At 41.3% G+C, this 24910-nt stretch overlaps 2 protein-coding genes across 2 annotated transcripts in view; one reads left to right on the top strand and one right to left on the bottom strand.

The window, feature by feature from the left end:
- Positions 1-216: 216 nt before the first annotated feature.
- On the top strand, positions 217-4063 carry DMRTB1 (DMRT like family B with proline rich C-terminal 1). The gene is made up of 4 exons (XM_053470326.1): positions 217-526; positions 3031-3200; positions 3371-3521; positions 3996-4063. The coding sequence occupies exons 1-4, from the start codon at positions 217-219 to the stop codon at positions 4061-4063; spliced, it is 699 nt and encodes a 232-aa protein (XP_053326301.1).
- An 11370-nt stretch (positions 4064-15433) lies between these two features.
- The window catches only part of GLIS1 (GLIS family zinc finger 1), a 44035-nt gene continuing 34558 nt past the window's right edge, over positions 15434-24910 (bottom strand). The window contains exons 4-10 of the mRNA XM_053469579.1: positions 24453-24614; positions 23704-23814; positions 22226-22397; positions 21733-21871; positions 18480-18652; positions 17962-18072; positions 15434-15799 (exon numbers count right to left, since the gene is read on the bottom strand). Coding sequence (XP_053325554.1) covers positions 15669-15799; positions 17962-18072; positions 18480-18652; positions 21733-21871; positions 22226-22397; positions 23704-23814; positions 24453-24614 — 999 coding nt within the window. The 3' untranslated portion in view covers positions 15434-15668. The remainder of the gene's footprint in view (positions 15800-17961; positions 18073-18479; positions 18653-21732; positions 21872-22225; positions 22398-23703; positions 23815-24452; positions 24615-24910) is intronic.

Below are 24910 nucleotides of genomic sequence, written 5' to 3'. Positions count from 1 at the left end.
GTATGATCGGGATACTCGGTATGTGTGTATCCGCGGCAGTTATTGGGTATTCCTCGGAGACCCGCCCATCCTCACGGTCAGTGACACCCCAGCACACCCTACCAGCTCCCCGCCTCGGAGCCCCATTCGGGTCACCCGCGGGATCACGCCATTACTCTCTAACCCCGCTCCAGAAGTTAGTAGTCCCCGCCAACTACCGCCTAACGGGCTCATCCAATGTCCCAACCAGCGGCAGGAGACGCGCCGGGGCCGATCCGAGCTACTCGGACCCCGAAGTGTTCCCGGTGCCGAAATCACGGGCTGGTGGTGCCGGTCAGGGGCCACTCGGGCCGCTGTGCCTGGAAGATGTGCACCTGCTCCAAGTGCTCCCTCATCGCCGAGAGGCACAAGATCCTCACCGCCGACAAAGAGCTGCGCAAATCGGGGCCCCGAGGGGACACCCCGGAGGAGAGCGTCCCGGCAGAGGTGGTAACAGGAGAGACGCATTCAGAGGCAATGCAATCGGCAGAGAGGCACCCCGAGACCGGTATAATGGGGGGGGGAGAGACCCCTGTCTAATATCTAGTAAAATGCACGGATTCCGAGACAGACACCAATCTAAAACATGTCAGATTACAGGGATTCAGAGACAGTCTCAATTATAAAATGCGTCTCAGATTACAGAGACAGTGTCTGATCTCAGAGATTACAGAGATTCAGAGACAGTGTCTGATCTCAGAGATTACCGGGATTCAGAGACAGTCTATAATCTCAAATGCCTGTCAGATTACAGGGATTCGTGGACTGTCTCATACGAAGTGAGTTTCTGGTTTCCCCAGTGACTGTCACGTTAGAGAAGTGTCGGGATACAGGACTCTCTAACCGGCTGTATTTATCTGGTTTTAGTGGATTGGAGGCAGTCTCGGATCTCATGATCTGACAGACCATTTCTCTGATATCCATTTCATACAGATTAGAAATTTTATTTTCATTTTTATTTCTCCCGCCGTTCATTAATCATCGTTACCAAAGACGCGGGTAATTCCTGTATTATTTTGAGGCGTATTTGTAAGAAATGTGCTTTTTAATAACTCCAGAAAATTAAATATGTTAATATAGATTTTTGTTAACACTAGTTTTTCTTTGTAAGGCGTGTCGGTAACACTCGGTTACCGTAGTTATAAGATGGCCGCCCCACGTATGATATTATAGGAGAGATAAAAGATGTTGTGTGCGTCAAGGTGTCTTTCTGAGGATGACATCATCACAACAAATAAAAGTAAGTTTCGCCAGCCCATGCTAGCTCCGGGGGCCGCACAGAAGTTTAGTTTCCAGAATTTTGGGTAAAGATTAGTGCGAACATGCAGTTCCGTGATCGCTACAGAATGGAGCCGCCTGTTTGTCACCCGAAGCATTTTACATTCATGGAGGACGGTCACGGAATGAGATCAAATAATTATTGAACCCAACACTCCATACTCTTTTAAGATATTCGGATTCTGCTTGTGCCATGATGTAGTTTATACAAATATCTCGTCATTTCCCATAATCCTCCAGCACGGACTGCGCGGAAACCAGACCACCGGCCCTAACAGACTTCACACGCTCTGTGCCCCTCTGTAAAGCCTGCAAAGACAGCGACCTAATGTGACTCGGCAGCAAGATGGCGGCTATGACATAGAGTGCAACAATAAGTAAAACAGAAACACACAACAGAATAAATTGTATGCTGGTGTAGGGACTGGAACACAATCTTTAGGATTTTTGAAGGTCTATCACTTCTTGGCCGTTAAAGTTTAAGTGTCTGTCGTATGTCTCTTTGGTCTCTTCAAGCAACTTAGAGGTAAAAGGAAGCAGAGAGATAGGGCAGTAGTTAGTCAAACAGACGGGATCTGAGGAAGGATTTTTTAGAGTGTGATTAGCGCATGCTTGAAGGCTGTTGGTACAGTTCCAGATGATAGAGAAAGATTAAATAGGTGGGTAAGTGATGGACCAAGCGATGGACATTGTGAGGTGTGGTGGGATGGGGTCAAGGGGACAGGTTGTTGGGTGAGAAGAAGAAAGAAGAGTGGCTATCTCTTCTTCAGTTGTAGGGGAAAATACAGTACGGGATCAGTGGAGATAGTGGTGGTGGGTGGTGTAGGAGGGGGCTGTAAAGAAGAGAGGTCTTGTCTATTAGCCTCAATCTTTGAAGTGGGTAGCAAGATTTTGGGCAGTGAGAGAGGTTTGTGTGGGTATGGAGGGACAGAGAAGGGAGTTGAAGGTAGAAAAAAGGCATCGCGGGCTGGAAGAAAGGGAGGATATGAGAGTGGAAAAGTAGAGCTGTTTAGCGAGAGGGAGGGCAGAGTTGTAGGTGTGAAGCGTTCAGCCGTGCGGCAGCACTTCTGAAGAAACCGGCATTTCAATTGTCGGGGGTAACAATTGGAGCAATGCTGTCGAGAGATGAGGCAAGTGTATTGTTATAAAAAGAGGCTGCTGAGTCTGGGCAGGAAAGGGTTAAAATGGAAGGTAAGAGAGGTTCTAGTGAGGCAGTTGGGTAATGGTATTATCTGGTAATGGCCTACAAATATGAGGTGAGCGGCTGTAAGTTTGTTTTGTTAGGGGTTAGCACTGGAGAAAAGGTTAGAAGGTGGTGGTCAGACAGAGGGAAGGGAGAGATGGAGAAATCTAGAGATGGAGAAATCTGAAAGGGAGCGTGATCTGGAGAAAACCCAGATCAAGTGAGTGTCCCTCAGTGTGCGTTGGGGAATTAGTCCACCGAGAGAGACCAGAAGAGGATGTCAGGGAGAGGAGTTTGGCACTAGCAGAGTTGTTAGAGATATCTAAAGGAATGTTAAAGTCACCCACTGACTGTTAGGCACCGGCGTCTTAACAGTAGTGTTTGCTGCCTGGGCCGTGAGACTTGTCTAGCCCTGTTAGTGATAAATATTGTTTTTTTTTTATTTAAAATTTTATTTGTAAGGTCTGATTGTTAAACGTTATTAGTAATAATTCTGTAAGTGAAAAGTTAGGCCACTTATGAATGAAATATCCAATGAATCTATATTGCAGGCCCTGCTTTGCTCCCATTGGAGTCTGCCCCAGGCCCTGAATATTTTGAGAGGGATCCATCCAAGATGTATATTGGCTGTCCACCCATGTACCATTACTCTCCATTCCCTATGGGCCTTGCTGTCGCTCCGCCAAGGTTCCAAGGAGCTGCCCCTCCTGCCGGAATTGCAGTAAGAGGGATAAGGCATTTCCATCCATTGAGTGTGAGTAAGGGGGACACTCAGTCTTAGATAATAAAGGCGTACTTTATGCAAAGTTTATTATAACTCATAATTTGTCTGAAAAGTGAAAAGGCTTCTGAAAGTATTTTGTGAAGTTGTGCTTTCTGTTGTTTGCGCAGCTTCAGGATGGAGGAGGGGAATTCCGACCCGCTTATTACCATTCTGTACCCCAGTTTATTCCACCTGGCTTCGTCCCAGGATTACACTACCTACCTCCTCCATTGCCAATGAGCGTCAACATCATGGCTGAGCCCAGTAAGGATATGTTAGGTGAGTGAAAAGCGCGACCTTTCAGGGGCAATTATCAGGTGATCATTACTCACGAGACCCAAGTACCCTTGCTCATAGTATTTTGTTGGGACCATTATCCCATTGCATTACAATGTGCTGTATGCAACTGGTCCAACTGGAATAAATCATATTAATCAGCATGGATTGCAAATAAAACTATACGTGTGTATTAGTAGGTGACTTGTGTATTTCCTGGATACTGTATTAACCTCGATGAGAGGGAAAAAACAATAATTTGGGTAGAATCTCAGTGCTCCCTCTAAATGTAATCCCTTTCATTGTCTCATGAGAGCACCTATTAATTAATTAAATCATACATTTGTAAATATGCTCAGGACTGATGTCTTAACTGCTTCTCTACTCCCAGTGATATAATGATTCAGTTCAAAGAAAGAGAGCTACCCCTAAGACGAAACATCTTACAAAAATGTTCATAACGTATTTTTGTTTTAGGCCAAAGCTCCAGAGAGAACCCAAGTTTCAAGCCTACCCAAGAGAGAACCAAGGAACCAAGCACCTAAAAGACAGCTAATCTAACATATGGCCAGCGATACCCTACACACTCCACACCACTGCAGACGCCAGGGAGATCTACCAGATACTCATTTATCAGAAAGAAATGAATTCCAACCAACATATCTACCTTCTATGACTTCTCGGGTGCACTCAGGGCTGTCTTTAGCGCGGGGTAAAAGAGGCATGTGCCCTAGGTCAAGGCCCACCTTAGAACCTGCTGAAGGCTCACCTGTTCCTTGGGTCCTCTCAATAGCCGCCATAGTACAGAGGTCTGTGTAGTTGCTGTCATAGACCTCCCCACTAACGCTACCCTGTAAAGGCCTTCAAACCGGCTGCTGCCTGAGAGAGCTTGGATATGATGGCATATCCCGGCACCCAGCATCAGATGGTTCGCAGACCTCGGAGGAAGTATTCAGTGGAGAGATCTGTGCTGTCAACTAAGGTACAATTGGGCTGGCGAGGCAAGGCGAAGCTTGTCCTGGGAACCGTGATTTTTAAAGATAGCCCCGGGTGGTTTTGTATAACAATGGGGCAAAAAAAAAACTAAATTTAAAGAAGAATATTCACAGTAGAGTAGAACAAAACCTCCAGTTTCTTGCCTTTTTCCCCTGGAAATGTATAGAATGCTTTCCTACTTTAAAGTTTGTATATTTCACAAATGAGTCTTTCCGCTCTTCGTTTTTCTTGCTTCCACTGAACAAACTGCAGGGGGCGATAGCACACCTAATGCCTCAACTAATAATAGTAATATTACTTACTAGGTTACAAAACGAAAATATATACATATAAATTCGAATAAGACGTGATTTCATTGTTTGTTGTTTTATAAATGTTACTTTAAGAATATGTTTACTTTGTTCATATTATTAGATAACAAAACAAATTGGATTTTATTTTTTGTCACAGTACATTTTGAAGCTACATAGCCTAAAATGTTATGCAGTCGCTATTATTACCCTAAGTTGTTTTACAGCAAATTGCAGATAAGAGAATATAAAATAAAGTTTGTATGTTAATTTGTCACCGTGTGTGTCTCATCTATACAGTGAGAGCCGACATCCGATTGACTGTATATATTATACCCTTTCATTACTGCTGTAACTTCTTTATAGGTTAAACATTATACAGGAGAAACAGTTGAGCGTTTGCAGTGCGATTAATGCTATATATTACCTATTTCGTATCTAATGCCAATTATCGGGTTATATAAGGTAAGAATTTGTTTACGGTTGCATTAGTGTGTGGCGTCATGTCCCATATATTAATTGTAAAGGCACATCACACTTTCCTGTTCTGTAATAATATAGACAGTCATGACTCCAGTGCTATAGGATACATACAGTAAATAGTATGTATAGTATAGTGTAGGGCTATTATATAATGTTACTTAGGATAGCATATGTGGGGTACTTATACGTAGTGGCCAGTTAAGCAATATATCCCCAATATTTATGCCTTAGATAGTTGGTTTTAAATAATGTTTACTGGGTGTGCCCTGATTTCTTGCTTTGTTGTGTGTACATCTTGGTCATTTATTTCAGCAGCACCCTGGAATCTGAATGTGAATGTTTTTTAGGGCGTGCTTCCCTTTCGGTATTTTTTGTATTTCAGTAGTACTCACTTGATCTTGGTAAAAGGCCCAGAAGGCGCAGTTAGCTCGAATACATTTACGCAGAGACAGAACATACGAATCACAGACAGGCTTAATGTATGTACAGTCAATAATAACAGTACACTTAAGACATAAAAACAGCAGCATAGCACCAACAATCAATACTACACTGAAGTGAAACATAATACAAACAAATACAAAATGCAAAAGCCCAAGGGCTGGTGGGACCAGAAGAGAAGAGGCTGGGATTAGTCTGCCTCCTCATTCTCGAGACTGCCATAGATGCCGCAGTCTTTAAGCAACCTGGGGATCGACCTGCAACGGCCTCAAACAGTGACCTGAGTGGTTCCTCGAAACCACAAAGCTTAATTAACATGAAACACTAGGCTTCTAAATGGCATCCTCCATGCGAGTTAGTCCAAACAGCCTCTTCTGTGGCTTGAGAGTGCTTGAATCTGCTTTCCAGGTGATAGCTTAATTGATTGTAGTCAGAACTAGAACTTTCTCCTGGATGGTCTCTTAACTGCCCAGTGTGAGCAGATATAAAAATATACCTCGGGCAAGGTAAGGATGTGAGGTGTCATGTGGTATGATGAGTGAGGATGTTTTAGTGTGAGTATGTGTTACTGTATATACAGTATGTAGTTATGCTAGAGTGAGTGTGTGTTAGTGTGAAAGCGACTGTGTGTGTACTAGTGTGTATATTACCGGTAGTATGGGAAGGGGGGCAGAAGGTTGCCAGCCCTGCCTCGAAAGGATAGCGCTAGGATTGAAAACATTTATAATGCAATGTTCTTTTCTTTTACCCGTATCCATGCTTGTTCATTTGTGGTCTGTGTTTCACATAGTGTGGATAGTAGTAACATTTAAATACTTTATAAGAAAGAGCATTCAATGCCATTAGAGAATAATCCTTCACACTGTTGAGCTACAATATGGCTTCAGTTCTTTCACTTAAATGTAAGCATATATAAATTATATATATATATATCACTTGTATTCCTAATGCTTTCTGCATCATGGTGTCAATTACCAAGCTAACAGACTGTAAGAATGAATATGCGTGCCTTAGCTTGGTCTCTGCTGACTTTAGTGGTAGTATTATGGCAAGCTGTCACATATCTATCCAAAAGTTAATAGTTTGGGGAGTTTTTAGTTTATTAGTATAATGACTCCGATTCAGTATATTTATCCCTATTTCTCTGTTCCCTACATTTGGTCAATTCAGTCATATTTGAAATTATTGCTGTTTTTTTTGACATAGACAAAAAACTTCAACAAGGACTGCAACACTGTCGGAACTTTAGAATGTACTTTTCTCAAGATGCAAGTAAACCACTTATAATATCGATTGCTTAGCGACCTGTTTTCTGTCGTTAAAATATAAAAAACATAATAGCCATAAAACTTGTGTACAAGGTCCTCTATATTAGTGCCAGACAAACCTTCAGATGTATACGATAATTGTCCCTATACAGCATCCTCATGTCAAACTAGGAGGCCAGAGGTTTAGATGTAATGTAAGGATGTTTTACTTTACAGGCAGGGTGGTTGATAAATGGAACAGCCTCCCATCAGAAGTGGTAGAGGCATTCAAAAGTGGTGAGGGATTCAAAAAATGCATTGGATAGACCTAAAGCTATCCTAAATCTAAGACGACGCCAACGCCCGGTTAAAGCCTTAATGGGTAGCGTAGATGGGCCAAATGGTTATCTGCCATCAAAGTCTATGTTTTATGTGTTTTATCTAAAAAGTTAAATTTAAAACTTTTGGGGGATCGGGCCTCTCCGGTGTCCCTCTAGAAATGCAGTATGGGATAGCCCAAATGATAAACTGAAACTTCAGTTCAAACATTATGACCGCTATTACAATGCATCTTTTAGAATAATTTATTTCACTCCATGCTACTCCAGCTACTCAATAGACTATTCCTATACCACTTAAATAAATTACATTTGAGTATAAAATTACTGTAGTAGAACCAAACTCAGCTCCAAGTCTGTTGCAATGAATTACCCGTATGTACGTCTCCTGTCCCCCATTAATGTCATTGAAGAATCAAGACCTGACAGCTTGAATTCGACTTGGAAAATAATGACTGCGCTCACAGCTAAGTGGCTCTTAGGTCCATATGACCTGATCTTGCAATAACCTAACTAATAAAGTTCCCCACGGGGCTTAGCGGACATACCCCTAAAAGCTCTCTTTCGTGTTCAGATAACCAGAACCCCTGGCAGATTTGTATGGGAGGTCACTGAAAAGTTGTCAGCGTCCTCTTTTATAATATCCTATGTACTGGTGATTTCATTCCCTGTAAAATGTAACAAAGAAAAAACATAATTGTGTCCCCATAGCCTTATTTTTGTAAACATGTTCAGCCTTTAAAATACTGCAGTTGATCGGAACCCAAGAAAGACAAGATTTTTTTAAAGACTGTAAATCCTCCGTTACACAACGTATTATGTGAAAGAGAAGCTTTTCCTAGGATGATCTGTAATGAGATCCATCTGTAGAGCCCTTCTGCTTTTATTTAATTTTCCCGTTACATTTAATTATTAACTCAATTATTCTTATTTGAATGCTATTACAGTGTTAACAATAAGATTTAGTGTTCTGCCCGGAGCAGTTTTTGGGCTAAAAGCGTTTCACTGTTTTTATGGTCCCTGTAATTAAATGCAGCTTCAGACAGAACAAAATGTATCAGTGTTTTAATGTGTTTTCAAATGCCTGAGAATCGTCAAAATGTTTGTGAATACTCAATGTTTTGCAGTTATATATGTCTATCTGACAAGCTGCGGATGAAAAAAGGCAGATCTTTATTTTGATTTTGGCGTGTGAACATGATCTAAAATTAAGTTAGGAGTTATTAGGAGCGGTTACAAGAAATAATTAGAGTTGCACAGAAGGGAGTAACTGGTGGAGACCCATTTCTTAAGTGGCCCCCCTAGAGTATGACTGGACTATATACTGTCTACAGCTTTTGTCAAACTACAGCTTCTATGACCTGGCTGACTTGCTAAGAATCGTTGGAGATTTAGTCTTACAGCAGCTGAGAGGTCTCTCTTGTTGCCCGCAGTGGCCTTAGGTTTGCCGGATCAGCCATTTTTCTCTAGGACAGATGTTACATGTTGCCGACTATCACTCGTAGCGCTGCCATGGGATGTATAACTCCGCAGAAGGAAATCAATTACCCAATCAAGTATAAAGCACTTAGGTCGTGGTTAACAAAATATAAAAAGTAGATGACATATGACTCTAGGTAAATTTTCTTTGTGACCTTGGTTCTACCTTGGTTCTAAATCCACAGTGTGTATCATCTCCAAGATCTTGTAGTAAGTGCTAATTGGAATCATGGGAGGTATAATGCTTTAGGATCTGGCTACCAGGGGTAAGCTGGGGAAGATTGCTTTTTTAAAAAGGGCTGGACACACTTGGAGGGCTCTCGTATCATGATTCCAGGGTAAAAGCACGGATGCTTGCTATTAGATAGAGCTCCGGGCAAGGTAAGGGTATGAGGTGTGGGGGGGGTGAGGTATGTTAAGAGTCAGACCACTTGGAACAACATCAGTGGAATCCGTAGATGCAGATTGGGTCAAGCCGGGGTCTCAAGCAGTGGTCAAAGTCACTATATCCATATCACAATCGCAGAAGGCAAAGTCACAAAGTTAGCCGGGGCAAACCAGGATCAATATCGTCAAGTGAAACTGACAACTAGAGACTGGGTCAGAAAAAGCCAAGTCAAAAGAGAAAATCACCGTTACACAAGGACATCCAGGTGTCATTGATGTCATGCGCATGCACCCGTCGCTAGATCACATGGTCCCGCATGGATACTAGGATACTAGATGCAGGGGATATGATGGACTCTGTCTGTACCCCACAATGCATACCAAATAAATGGTAGGAACAGACAGGCTAGATGAAACACACAGGGCTGGATAGAAAAGTACTGGCAGGACTGATGTGAAACAGGACTGGTTAGTAAAGACAGGACCAAGCTCACGGACAGGGCTGGAGCTGGAAAGTCCACAGAAAAATGCGTAAGAGATGATCGCCCTTGGACAGGGCGCTGGGCACATAGCAGGATAGCCTCAAGACAGGGCACTGGGCGCAATGCAGGATAGCCCTCAGACAGGGTACTGGGCACAGTGCAGGATAGCCCTCATACATGGCACTGGGCACAGGGCAAGATAGCCCTCGGACAGGGCGCTGCTTAAAGCAACAGAACAGAGGCCAATGACAGCATCACAGCCAAAGGCTGCAACTCAATAAATGCAAGGGCCCTGAATAGAGAAAGCAGCAGATATTTAAGAAGTAGGGCTGCACTACATAACAAGGCCCAGCCGAAAATACTAAAATAGCCAGAGTTCCCAAATCCAGAAGAGTGGTCATTAGAGGCTGCCATTGGAAATAGCACCACAACCGGAATAAAATATACACGATCCTGGACAGAAGGTAAAAGACTATGTTACTTACAGGTTAGCTATCTAAATGTCTCTTCCAAGACATTGAAATAGGTAACCTGGCAAGGAGAGCCTCACCTGGAGACGCCAGGTATGACAAGTTCCCAGGTATGTGACCACCTTGTAAGATTTTATCCAGGGCCTGTTTTGTGGCAGCCCAGTAGCTTTTATGCTGAGCCACAGTCATACCTGCTCCTGATTCTTCTCCTTGCTTCTGTTTATCGATGCATTCTGACACATGTATCTTATTTCTTCAATCAGCAATGTAGTCAAAGACAGGCCTGCGCTTGGTATATCACTGGTGTTTTACCCTGATCTGCTTGCATGTTTTTAGTAGTATTTTGATTATCTTTTTTATTATATTTTCACTTGATGATTATCATGTTTTCCCGCTTTACTATTCATTATCTTGTCTGAGCATCTTAAAACTCAGTGACTACTGACCCCTGTGTCAGAAACCAGGTCCCTAATCCTTCTGTGGATTGGGTGTCTTCTTCTTTCAGTTGTATCCTTTTGTTTGTGGCCTGCTGTTTGTTTTTCCATCTGACCCTTAATACTTTTAAACAGGTTTCCTCTTCAAGCTGGTTCTAATGTGCCCCTGGTTCTGGGGGATATCTGGTCACCCTACGTTACTTGTACATGGTTCCAACTATACCTCACTGCTGATGCCTGCAAAGGCTGAAATATACATCAAGGGTCGCTGGCAAATGTGGACAAAAAACTAAATATGCTTTGTTAAGGAGACAAAATTGCACAATTTCATCTGCAAAATTGGAACAGTTTGAAATAGTTTCACGGTGTGTTCCAAAAAGAACAAATTATACGACCCAAGCTTGGTTGGTTAGAAATAGCAAAAATTCTAAGAAATTAAACAGTAGTCAAGTGATTCCCATGGGCGTCCACAGGGTGATGAGGCTTACACAGAATAATAATAGTAATCCTACAGACTGATGATGCCTCAGAATTAGGATGGATTGTAGTCTTGGCTATGTTTGAGAGGCCTTATTGAATATCAAGGTTCAAAACAATTCACTAGTCATTATTATTATTGTTTTATATAGCATCTTTACATTCTGCAGTGCTGTCTCTACCCTGGCTTCCACTCAGAACGACACGATTTTTAGGCATCTTTAAGAAAGTTAGGATCTCAGTACTCCACACGCTCTCTAATACTGGGGGCAGCATATGATTCCCATGGTGGTTTCTATTGATGCAGGCCAGATTTTTTACCCTGTTAATAGCTACCTTATCAGCTGACTTGTGGCCATGACTCCAACAGTAGCACCTGTAGTAAGGAGCATCAGCAATTATGCTGATGCCAGGGTCTTATGGATCTACAGTAAGTGTTGTTTTTGAAACTCAATATGTATAATATTTATTATGTTGAGTGGTTGTAACAGTTTTCAGTGTTTTTAGGCGAGAACGCCTTGTCCGAAACTTGCAAACTTGCATGCACTCCCATTCACTCGTATACATATGTTCTTTATGTTGGTGAGTATACAAGTTTATTTGCGAGTGTTATGTGAGAACATGTGACTGAAGTTGAATCTTGTCACTCGAGTCAGTGGCATTAATACTATCATAATCAGATGCAGCACGTGCTTTAGCTTCTTCAGCAGCTGGAATATTTTCTTCAACATTTTTGGAACATTCTGACCACCATGTCTACCATTATTCCCTTCACTCTGTGTTGATGTACTTGTGCTACTATCTTATGCTGACTACTATTTGTGTACAGGCATATGAGTGGAAGCTGCATGGCTGTTTACTTTTAAGAATAAAGTCAAAGATCTGAGTTACTAAATCAAGTCTTGCAATCTTTTTGTGTTTTTTTTTCCAGTAGAGTAGCGCTTAGTGGGATACCAACCAAAAACTACTGATAAGGACCATGGAGGGTGAAATAATATGTCTGCGGTTGTTGGTTCCCGTATGCACAGATTACGATTCTGCAGGGTGCTTGTGGATGAGCTCAGGCTGGTATACTGGATGGGGATAGCCCCTCTAATGGCTATTTTACTTTGTTAGTAACCCGCTCTTCATTCTACTTTACTTCTTTCCTGCTTTCTTTAATCCTTTATAATTTATTCATCTTTATATTACTGATTCTTCACTCCGGTTCTTCTATGATTTACCCCTCTAGCTGTCTAGCGTTGACCCTTACATTCCTGATTTTCACAGTTTGTGCGCAACAAGATTCAGCGGCTGTGCAAACCTAGAGTCATTGGTTTGTTGGGTTGAACGTCTTCCCAGAGATCCCCAGGGTTCAGTCCTCCTTGACCCCTCATCCGAACTTAACTGTATTCCAAACCCAAGAGCTGTTACGGTAACAAATGTAGTATTCCCAGCACAGTGCTACAATTTCAACACTGAAATAGTATAAAACTTTATAATACAACAGAAAAATATGCCAACAGTAAAAGTTATGTAAGTTGAGCTTTTGTAGTGTAACTGAGTGTGTGTAGATGTGACTAGTACTTGGTGCCCTAATTCTCCAACAGTTTTTTTTAAAAAACTGCGGCATATTCTGGTCAAGGCTCACTAGGTCTAGGATGACAGGGGTCTCAGGAGCGGATCGCCTTTTTGGCCACATTTGAGATTTCTCTAGTGTTGCGAGCTCTCTGCCTTTTCACTGAGTCCTGTGGGCGGCTCTTTGAGACTCCGTCTTGCTCTGGCCTATATAAGCCTGCAGGATTCCATGTCCCTTGTGTGATGTAAGGGACCAGGAACCAGACTGACGCAAAAAAATATAAAACAAAAAAAGCCTTTATTGAATAAACAAAATGCAAAATCGTAGTCCGATAAACAAAGCCGGGGTCAGGAAACAGAACGTATAGTAAGAGGAGCTGGAGTCAGGAATACGGAGTCAGGGTACAATAGCCAGGAATCAGGAGCCCGAAGGGAAGTCACACAAATCCAGGTCATACTCAGGAAAATCAGGAACGCCGGAACGCACTTGGTAGTCAGAGCAAAACACAAGGGCAATGGAATCCTGCAGGCTTATATAGGCCAGAGCAAGGCGGAGTTTCAAAGAACCGCCCACAGTACGCAGTGAAAAGGCAGAGAGCTCACAACACTAGAGAAATCTCAGGTGTGGCTGTGAAACCATGACATTTGGGTAATCACGCTCTCTGGTAGCCCACAGGTAAATAGTTCAATAGGCAGTTTTGTATTTTTTTGGTTGCTATTTCAGTTAGGTGTTGCCATAAGCTTCACCCATAATGTCATATACTCGCATTTGGCCTCGGAAAGATGCCCGGAGCTACATAAGTCTACTACGGAAGCTGTGCTCACTAGGCGCAGTAATATAGGTTTAGTGTGACTGGGTTGGTTACAAGCGGAGATTGCTGATCTCCCAAGCTGGCCCGTTGAGCAGCACCCAGGAGAAATCCTGATTCCCCAAAGGTCTTGAGGCATGGAGACTATTGGAAAGATTATATTAAAATATGTTGTCCCATATGTTTAACGTAAAAGGCAATGTAATATTAGAAAGAGATGGCTGAGCGTCTGGACAGTATTATGTTAAAACTAATTATGGTTTTCACCTTCAAAAAAACAGATGGAGAGCCGTATGTTGCAACTTATTGGGCAAAAATGATCTGAAACAATAAGTGGAGTTAATGGAGCTGTTAGAGGACAGCATTTAAAGAGATAAATTGCCTTACGTTTACCATGATATGCTTGTGGTTTAATACAAAGAAACAAAAACCTAATACCCAATATGTTTTACATGGTTCCTTTTTAAAGGTGTTGATTAAAACTAGCAATTAGTTAATGACTTGCTTTACGGAGCTACATGACTTATAGTGTAATACAAACATAAGGCCACACAGAGTTGTTTGTTTCTATGGTCCCAAAGCCCCCATATTCTTGAATTGGGATGAATTGTGGGTGTAATCTCGATACATGAAGTCATTTGAGCAGCTGCCTCCTGTCTCCGTCACTTGGCTCATACAGGTCAGGGGACATACAATAACAGCTTGTAATTGATACAATATGCTTTGCTGTGCAGGTTACAGCTCTTGTGTAGAACAGAACATTTGCATCCTTGATTCCTCCGGACTTCGGTTTTTCTCCATTTCACCCGACAAGCCCTAAGACCTCCTGAGAATGCGTGTCCTTTTCAAACTCACACTCACAAAACACACTCTACTGATTCTAGTAATTTCAAAGACAGAACTGAAACTCAGTGTTCCAAAATTTACAATTTTCTTTCAATCCCAAAGAGATTCTTCTGCCAGCAATTTCCAAGGACAGAGTTTAGGACATTTTGTGACTCTAAATGTCAGACAATGTCCGAGTTTACTAATCCACCAATTATCACATTTCCAGAATTTTTGTTCTTGAGAGGCTTCAAAATTATAAGCTGTCACAATTCCAAGATTTTGGGACATGTAATTTAAGAAGTCACATTTACATCATATTCCGTTGGCACTTGAGAAACATTTCTTATATTCTCAAACGGAAAATCAACTTCCTTGCATAGGTCTGTAGTAACAAATCATCAACGGATTCATTCACTGCCATTCTCATTTTGTAGAGCCAGAAAGGCAAATTAAACCGTATCCAGCAGAATTTGTCAGAAGCTTTAATCAATGACAAGGCGTTTACATACCTAAGTTGGTTCTTCCGTGTAAGAATTAAAGTTCTTGCCAAGTATTGCCAACTCTGTGAGATAAAACATCATGGAATCCATCAACAACCCACTTATACTACAGAGGTCATTGCAGAGCACCGTGATATGAAGTCATGTCCCAGCACTCTGCACAGAGGATCTTCAGCCAGAGGGAGAGGTGACCCTAGGTCCCATCCATGGGAATGTTGTAAAGTGGTAGATAAGCATCACACAATACCCTTGCAACAAATATCAACAACTTGGATAGACTTTTCAGATGCTTTAGTATAAAAAAATGACAGGCAAGTCAATTATTTACAATATGTCCAGTTTTTAATGTTTTATCTGCAATTCAATAATATATAACAAAAGACATTATTGGTATTAACACATATACACATGAGGTCTGTACTCGAAAATGCCACAAACACCTAAGCGGAGTGATTTGTAGGGTAGAACTCCCTCAAGTGATAACCAATATTTACACGTTCATAACTTACATACTTAAAATGGAACAAATATATACTACAAAAAGTATAATTTTAAAAAAGTGCTTTATAATTCATTCATATCCCATTAAGTGGATCAAAACAGGTGCAGTTCTAGGGCAAATGGTTGTTCCATATTATAAAAAGTTTTAGCATTTAATCTATATGTTATTTATGCAAGGTGTGAAATCTATAAAAACGTGTTTCACTAATTTCTACTGGCTAAAGCAAACATTTGGCCCAAGAATTGTCTGGGTTTTGCGTTAGTTACTCAATAACCATTTATTTGTATTAAAGCTGCTGATGATTGTGATACATAAAATTTTCATTGTGAAAATGGGACATTTAGACAAAACAAGTGTAGTAAAATTGCATTTTAATACGCTGTATAAACCAAAGAGGGCAGGACAAAAACAAATCCACCCAGATCCCGTTCTAGGTGTCAGTATAGATGGACGGTATTGGGACGAGGCAGTGATCAAAAGCCGTGTCGGGGAAAAAATCCCTTTGTTCTGAACCAACTTCTTCATTAACGTAGTGCGTGTCTGCAGATTGCAACTCGTATCCTGCAGGAATAAATGTATACTTAGTTATCACAAAAAAAAAATATCAATATGTACATAGAATTTAATAGTATAAATATTTGTAATGATATGCATATTTAAATAAGAAGTAAAGATAAAACAAAAATGCTAAATTAATAAAAAATAACAAAGTGCCATGAATAAGGTGATGTCTCTTCTAATATTTACTGTTTAAACCTTGATTTAACCTATTTGACCTATTTAAACACACAAAAATATTTTTTGAAGTGAAAATAAATAATTTTAGTGACTTGACTGTTAAGTTACTGTAACTACACCATAGGGTTCAATCCAGCAAAAAAGCCTGATCACCCAAGCTCCATTCTTTACCGACCTTAGACCCCTTCGGATAAATCGGTCACAAGGATTTATTTCCCTGTCCCCCTTTTTTTTACTTTGTTTCAAGTCAAGATCAGTGCTGGCAGGGGGTCCCTAATGGCTGGCATCGGAGTGAAGCTTAGCTGTTGGAGATACAGCTAATTTGGGTGGCACAAGCACAAGGAACCAAGCGCAGAACTCACTGTGAGCTGATGCCTGATGAGTGGCCAGCGCTGTGTCCACCATGTAGGGGATGTTACGCCCGCGCTACCCCTATGTCGGCAGTCTCAGGGACCCCAGCCAGTCATCAAGATCACATCAGTTAACAAGTTTAGGCTAACAAGTGTGTTAAGTTGCTTCATATATTTTATGACTTTGCCTTAAATTGTCGCGGTGTTCAGTAACAGTTTGGTATTTTTATACCAAATGCCTCTGTGTGTTTTTTTAACATTATTTATTGACCATATTGGCATTGAACCCACCATGTACTCGGGAGTGGAAAGAATCAGCGGTTTACTATCTCTTTAAAAGCAGTACAACATTATATACACTGGTACAATTAAGTCTCTCCTTCGTTTAGAGTGGCAATTTATTTGACGCACTTCCTTGTTAATGACGTGTGTCAATTAAACTTGATTTTAATTCATCTACATGATGGAAACGTAATTGATTGCAATTTCTCATATCTTCCCGCACAATATGCTATTATTCATAATGTACGAAAAAGTTTTTATAATTACATGACAGATTACAGAATGAGCCGGCAAGCTAATGAACCAAACCGGCATACCATTCCTTGCCCATTCAGAGACCCATGAAGGGAAACATGCATTAACTGCTGACGTTATTCAACAAACAGCTGCCCTGGGACACGTTTTATTCCGTTAAGTCACACGTGCAATCAGTGCAGCACAGAATATATAATGGGTATAGTTAACAGGTATATCCATGCTCGTTTCTAAGGATTTAGAGAATATTTTTACTATGGCTGCCACAAGGCTGGCATTCTTCTTCACTTTTTTGGTTCTAGAGATACATCACTCTGTGTAGTAAGAAATGCAAATAAATTCAGTGAAATATATGCAGATCTATATTATCTCATAATTTATTTCCTGGACTTCTTTTCTTTCTTCTTTGTTCTCACTTCTACTTCTTATAAATGTGGAACGATAGTCATGTAGGTTTCGAGAGCATGAAGTTAGGATCATGGCTCCTGGTGATGTCCACGTACAGTGGTTACTAATACATACATATTGCATATTTTAATCTGTAAACACCATCCTGTAAACTAGTGGTTCTCAACCCGTGTATCCTCAGGACCCACATTTGTCTTTGGTCATTAAGTCGCGACCCAAAAATAACCTCAGAAAAGATGAGGGAGTGGAAAGGCTGTCCGCGGGCTGCAGCAGGAAGAGGGGAGGAGCAATCAGAGAAAAACTTTATTCAGCTCCCACTAGGAACAGACAGCGACCGCAAACCAATCAAGCAACTTGCTTTGCGGTCGGGGAGTAATAATAAAGTACATGCCGGACCGGAGGCTGTCTGATAGCCCTGATTGTTGCAGCCGCGGTCCTGACAGCCTGCTGCTCGCAGATTGACGCTAGAATGTGTAAGGCAGCCTCAGGAAAGTGACATTTTCCCGGTATGCCTCCAGTCCGGCCCTGACCCTCCGCGACCCACTGAAGACCCAAAAGTGGGTCACGACCCATGAGTTGAGAACCACTGCTGTAAACGGCCATCCTGTGAGAGTGGCAATAGTTGCTAATAGTCAGGTTCGGAATCTAGTTAAACAGGCTGGTATCATTTAGTAACTGCAGCGTTTGTACCTGTGGTCTGGCTGCTGGGGATATGGTACCGATTTGGATGCGGGGGCTCTCTGCTCAAGCAGTTGGTTTCTCTGTAGAATTCCGGATAGTGTACGAAGCTACCCTGGAACCCTGGAGAAATCAAGTCATTAGTTTCAAGATGGTCATTAATACATACAGAAATGGATTGATCCTGTAACCACCCACCAGAGGACAGATATTAAGAAGCTCTATGTAAGTGTATAATTCCTTAAAAGCAACCATTTCCTGGTCCATTCATTAATGGTTGTTGCTTGAGAAACTCAAACTATTATGAGTAAAATACTTATTAGCTACAATCAATGTGACTGCAACAGTGACAACATCTCAACTCAACTACGAATCTTATGGCAGCCACGCTTGCCATGGGGCTTATTGTGTGTAATGTTGAGATCCCTCCTAACATACAACCCATAATGTAACTCTTTCAATTGTTGCCTATTTCTTGTCATGTTGCCCCACATTACACAACTATGGGAGGTTGGAAATAGACTGTGTACCTTGGGAGTGAGGTGAAGCTGCACTGAATGGAGGGTAATGTTTTCCTGCAATGTACGGCCCCCGAGGAATAGATTTGTGTTGGGATCTTGGGGAGGAACCTCTGTTTTCATTCAGAGAGGAAGCCACCATCTTCATGGGACCAGTGACATGAGAGCGGACATGTGAGGATATCCTACAAATAGATACCACAGAGACATTCTCATTACATCTTGTCTGAAATTATAGAATATACTGTATATCTTCAATAAACAGACTGCAATTGACAACTGCAATGGATATTTCTCTGTTTCAGTAGGTGCACCTAGACTTATGGTCAATTATTAGCATCAGAACCAGCAGCCCTACATTCCTATCAGGAAGGCATGGCAGTGAAATTTACCAAAATATCACATGGAAAGAGAATAATAATTAATGTACTGTAAGTTACCTAGTTGGTAATTATTTCCGAAACCATGAAAGAGAGGACAAATTACTGTGACTGAGTAAAAACCTAATTACAGATTAGTTAAATGATTGGAAATACCAAGGTTCAACGATTTCCAACCTTTTCAGCAAAATGGTGTTTTGCTATGAGACACACTATTCCATAGTACACCCATTTTCAACTGAGCAGATTACTTGTGGACACTGCATTTACTGGAATGTATTATGATTCTAGTCGTGTTACCAGTTAAAAATCCTTAATGTGGATTCAATGCAGGGGCTTCCACAGAACACCAAGAGACCATATACGTATGGTTTATATTTGGACTTTGGCTTCCTGGATACCATCTACATTCTTCTGAAATGTGGTCATGTATTGTATATACACCTGAACCAGTTTCAATTTAGATTATCTAAAGTGATAACCTTTATTTCACCAAAAGTGAAGACTGGGCTCTTTGGTGGAAGGGATGGTTGAGCCTTTTGGCCATCATCTCTCCTTGAAGACTTCAGTGGGTGTCCTCTTAGGGGAGACCCTAGAAGATCTGGCCCTCCCGTGACTTCGGTCTGGATATCCCTTTACGGGGAGAGCAGCCTCAGAAGAAGAACATTGGGGACCTGGTTTCCCTGTGGCATCAAATCCACTTGGAGCACCTGGCACCTTTCTATTTTTCACATAGTCGGTGGAAGCAGGCTTCCAAAAAAAAAAAAAGATTATCGACTAGACTTTTTTTTAAAAAAAACTTTAATGGTAATCTGATAATGTCATTATGCTTATAATTAAATAAAATGTTTATATTAAATAAAACATAAAATGGGTGCTAAAGACATTTGCTAAAGGCAACTCTAATGGAATAACAATCTCATCTTTTTATGAGATGAGTTGTAATAACAAAATTCTTACATATTTGGGTTGAGATTGAATCAAGTGTTACATAATAGTTTGTCTGATTCCAAGAAGGACACATCAGTGAAAATATGTAGAGTTGGACACTGATGATGTGTAGAAATGTTTTGTTATAATTGAAATTGTGGTCATGCTAAACGTAAAAAAAAATTATTACGAAATTATTATGGATTACCCTTTTTTACATTTTTGGATACAAAAGTGTAATTATCTTACTTCTGATAGGTATTCTGTTAACTTTATTGACTTTGTCCGCTGTATAAAAGAATTGCTAAATTATTTCTTAGTGGCCACCTGCTAAAAATTCTAAAAAAATTTAATCATTATCCCACAAAAAAGGTCTGGGATCATAAGATCAACAATTTGCTAGCTTCTGCGTGCGGCTTTATACCTGATTTTTTTATGTGATTCGGATTTAATGGCTGCCTCCCTGTTAACCAATACCAAACAAATCATTCGTCATGACCTCCAAGTAGAAGCCCTACCACTCAGATACTACAAGGACTAACAGTGAGCGCTAGTGTAGGAAGAAAAGGCGGTTATTATACAGAGTCCTCAGACATTAATCATTTAATGTGTCCATTAATGGAGTCTCCTGGACATATCGTGCATCAGCGTCTCCAATCATGAAGACTTAAAATTTGACAAACTGACTACTCTTCAAGCTTTTGGCCCCTACACGCTCGTTCACAGAGTAAACACGGTCCCGATGCAGTCACATCCTGTCTGAGCATTTGCAAGTAAATTAGAAAATAATTTGGTCAAAATATTTCAAAATGTCATGAAAGATGGAGAAGAAGGGCTTGCTGATGTTGGCACACGCTTTGGTACACAGCTTATTAACCCCTAGAATTGTTTTCCCAAAATGTGGATGCCCCTGACGTGGTCCGTGACAGCCGAACTGTGCCAAGTACCGATTAAAGTTCAAGTCTACAGCAGAGTAGATAGGGCTGGTTATTACCTGCTGTCAAAAATCTATATTTCTATGTCTGGGGCGGCTTCCTCGTGGGAAGGATTAGTCTGAAATGCTGGTGGAAACATTTTTTCTGTAATGACAGACATGAGCTAAAATTTGAGACGCTCCCATGGGGAGCAGGCTATTTCAGTGCCGTCTGTTCTTAGCTGAGGTAGTCTCGCCTTTTTCGTATGCACTTGTAAGCCTGAAATGGTTATAATGTATCTACTGATCTTCTGTGGTGGTGGCCTGTGCCTGTCTAAGGCTGACCTGGGTGAGGATAATCAGACTTCAGTGCAAACGAGGTAATGAAATGATTTTGTAGTAAATATTTTAGTTATAGGTCTCTGGTATACATTCCCATAAGCATTGAAAAATTAATATTAACATCTGACGATCATATAATTAAAGGGCTAGAGATTCACTCATAACCATTCTGTATACAGTATCTCTGATGAAGCAGAGAGGTAAAATACTCAGACCAACCACCAACACATAAATACTGTGAATACTGATCAACTCATAATTATAATCCTCTATGTGTTTTGAAATGCATGATCCCCACCTATCCTTGGTGCTAACATCCACTACATTCAATAAAATTAAAAAGAAAACAAAGAACAAAATGAAAAAACATTTATCCATAGTTGGGGGAGAAGTACCAGGGAGCACTGGGGTACATTGACTTTCCAAACATGATGGCAATAACCCTCTGGCATCAAGAACGAACAAATTATTGTGTTTTATTGTAAACCAATCTTTACAAGTCCCACACTCTGGTTAAATAATTAGGTAAAAAATAATGCTGCCATCTCTGACATGCAGCCACCTACACAAATCTTGTCGTTTATAGCATTTAATTTGAATGTGGAGCAGCACAATAGTTCCAGAAAGGGTGCGATGCCTTGATATATACATAACGGGTTATAAAACCTGCATTGTTATGGTAAAGATCACAGGCACTTACTCGTCCAAAGAGCTTTCACCGGCAGGCTCTGATGTGGAAGGAGGACCCAACCCAGGACACCGAGAGCGAGCGGCTGGAGCTGGAGACAATAACCTTGAGTCTGAGATGTTTTGTGTACTGGAACCGAAAGCGTACAACCCTAGGATAAAAGTAGAGGGATGCGTTAGAATATATAACGAGAGAGGTGGGAGCAGAATGTTTGGGAGGTGGACAGCTGTGGAAAGTAATTCATAAATGTTTTCTGAAAGATATTTTATTGGCAAGTGACAGAACTGAGAAGAAAAAGCAGCTCGAGACATGGGAAGAAAATAATGAAACCACACAATCCTCATTTATTTCCTACCTGTTACCCTAACTGTGTAACCCATTACATTATAAAGCCAGCTTGTAAAAGTAGCAACTTCAAATGGTCAGACGTTTCAGAGATCTGCCCTTTTTTTATACCACTACACTTTGGTTGTACCTTTCATGGTTGTACCTTTCACGGTTGTACCTTTCACGGTTGTACCTTTCATGGTTGTACATGTCCGCATGTCTCGGGATCTAGTGCTGGTGAGATGCTCATGCGTGATCTCTTTTGCCCATTTCCCATCCAGTGTACGGTGTTTCTGCAAGAACAAGCAGTCACTGGGAGAATCCCTCACTGGAACCGTCTTGGAGAGAAGCTATGAAAGGAGATATAAAGCAATAGCAAATATAACATAATGTAGCCAATGTCCGCTTTAATGATGTACTGGGTATTAAAAATAAAATTCATAATTAACGTAATTTTTATAAAGTCAGGACCCAATCATGGGAGGGAGCAGATGGTTTACACCTTCATGGGCCACTGTCTTTGCCACCATTAGCGCTGGTATATTGCATGATATTCTGTGCCATCAGAACGTGGCTAAAGGAAGCTCCTCTATTTGCTTTTGTTAGTCTTCTACCTCTATTCTGTGTTCTTACAGCTCCATAGATAAGTTTGCTTGAAATATGTGGAATACTTTAGGGTCTGTTCTAGTACCAGCCTTTTGGGTGTGTAAATTTAGTTTATCTGTAAACACATTTCAGTATGTTCAGAACTAGCCCTAGGTTTTATAGCATCATTGCCTTCTTGTGCTTGTTAACATAGGAAAGAACTTCACAGGCCCTCTGATGGATCTTTTGAATACAAAAAACCTAGACAGAATTCATTGCCACATCCAAAGTGGAGGCGTCACCACCACGACTATGTCTAGAGGCTGGTAATTCCATCTCCACATGTTATAAGGCTGTAACTGGGATTGTAATAATTGCTCCTATCATGAGTTTGCAGTATGCCTTCTCAGCCTCAGGCAAGTGAGTGTGTAAGAAAGGGAAAGCTTGATCCTCTGGCATTAAAGCTGAGGACGCAGGGAAGCCCGAGGTGTCTCTGTGTCCACCTGGGCACTCAGCACTAGTGTTGTTTTGGGTGTGGAGTACAATAACACGCACATGCTGCACTTATTGTTTTTTGTGCACGTGTGTTACCCCATTTTGTAAGGTTTGATTGAACTGATCACACAACTTGCATGCATTGGAAATACCACGGTAGAGCCGGGTCCCTGAAGACTCTGCTTTTTGGTGGAGATATGGGTTGACCTTTGGCTCTCACATCTTCTTGAAGACTTCTGTGGTTCTCCTCTTGAGAGGGATGCCAAAACGTTTTGGCCCATCCTTGTTTTTCCACGGAGGGAAGGAAGGGGCTATATAGCCCTTCAGAAAGTGTAGCCCCAGAAGGAGAAGACTGGGGACCCGGAGTCCTCTGTGGCCTTACTATAGTACTTTTACTGATGTGGTTAAAGCATGACCCCTCAGGTTTTTAACTTAAATCACATCTCAAGAAACCTTATTGGGGTCTGTTCACTAGAGAGAAAGTTTCAACTCTTTAACATTATGAAGGTCCAGCCCCAGTGAGCTTCATTGGTAGAAATCCAGCCCTCTATAATGCAGTGAAATCAGTGTTTTTACCGTAGTCCGCATGTGCTGTTCCTTAGCCATGTGTGCTTTCACATGCTTCCGCAACGAGCTGGGGTCTGTGTAACGCTTGCAGCAACCAGGCATCTGACAGGCATATGGCTTCTGTTCGGAAAGGGACAAAAATCAGAAAGTCCAGCAGAGATCTTAGGTATGAAGTAAGGTGAAGTCCGACATATCTGCAAGCTGTGCACATAGCCCATACCCCAGTCTCTAGTGCCCTTGTATTATGGTTTTCTTTTACAGAGAGGGTGAGAGATATGGAACAGCCTCCCATCAGAAGTGGTAGAGGCTAATACAGTGATGGAATTTAAACATGCATTAGATAGGCATAAAGCTATACGGATTCTAAGACAAGACCAAGGACTCATTAAGGTCTGAGTCATTACAAATAGAAAAATGGGCAGACTAGGTGGGCTAAATGGTTATTATCAGAATTCTATGTAACCCCACTGTATCTGAACCCTCTACTGAAATCCCATGGAGCTGGCAGCGCTGAATGTTTCCTTTGCATTAACACAAATGGTCTTTCAAACCAATGAGACATGAAATAAGAATTCTTTTACTTTACCTTTCTGAAGTTAATGCTTATTTCAGACAGAGATAAAAAAAGAGAGAGGAATAGACAGATACGTATTAGTACATGAAAGAAAAAATATGCTACAGTTTCATGTCCCACATGCTATAGGGAAACACTTTACATGCATTGTTGCAGCCTTATGCTTTTATTGTCCCTCTCTTACCGTGTCTTGGTGTGTCCTCTGGTGCTTGGCTCTGTCACTGGAATTACTGAATGCTTTCTGACACCCCGGGTGCTGACAAAGGTACGGCCTCTCCCCAGTGTGACTCCTTAAATGAATCTTCAAGTTTTCAAGTCTCGAAAATGCCTTGTTGCAGCCTTCAAACTGTAACAAAATCACAGGAGACCAACATGAATGCAGTGTGGAGGAGTAAAAGTATTAAGGGGAAGGTATGTTAGTGTGCATGGACGTGTGCATGGACGTGTGCATGGATGTGTGCATGGATGGTGTGCATGGATGTGTGCATGGATGGTGTGCATGAGAGAATGGGATGGATGTACAGAATATGTTCCGCTACATACCGGTAATTCAATGAATGATAATATAAAGGGGAATTAAGGTGTGCAGTATACCTATTCTTTTGTTGGTTGCCTGTTTTACCGGACAGTCAATGCCAAGTC

This window comes from Spea bombifrons, chromosome 6 (assembly GCF_027358695.1).
Source record: "Spea bombifrons isolate aSpeBom1 chromosome 6, aSpeBom1.2.pri, whole genome shotgun sequence".
In the NCBI taxonomy this organism is placed as follows: Eukaryota; Metazoa; Chordata; class Amphibia; order Anura; family Pelobatidae; genus Spea; species Spea bombifrons.
Note: the sequence above shows the minus strand (reverse complement) of the source record. Positions and strands in the feature narration are given on the sequence as shown.

Coding starts and splice junctions, on each gene's coding strand:
- DMRTB1 (XM_053470326.1), top strand. CDS start 217: ATGTCCCAACCAGCGGCAGGAGACGCGCCGGGGCCGATCCGAGCTACT. Junction 527..3,030: donor AGAGAGGCACCCCGAGACCG/GTATAATGGGGG, acceptor TCTATATTGCAG/GCCCTGCTTTGCTCCCATTG. Junction 3,201..3,370: donor CCCCTCCTGCCGGAATTGCA/GTAAGAGGGATA, acceptor TTGTTTGCGCAG/CTTCAGGATGGAGGAGGGGA.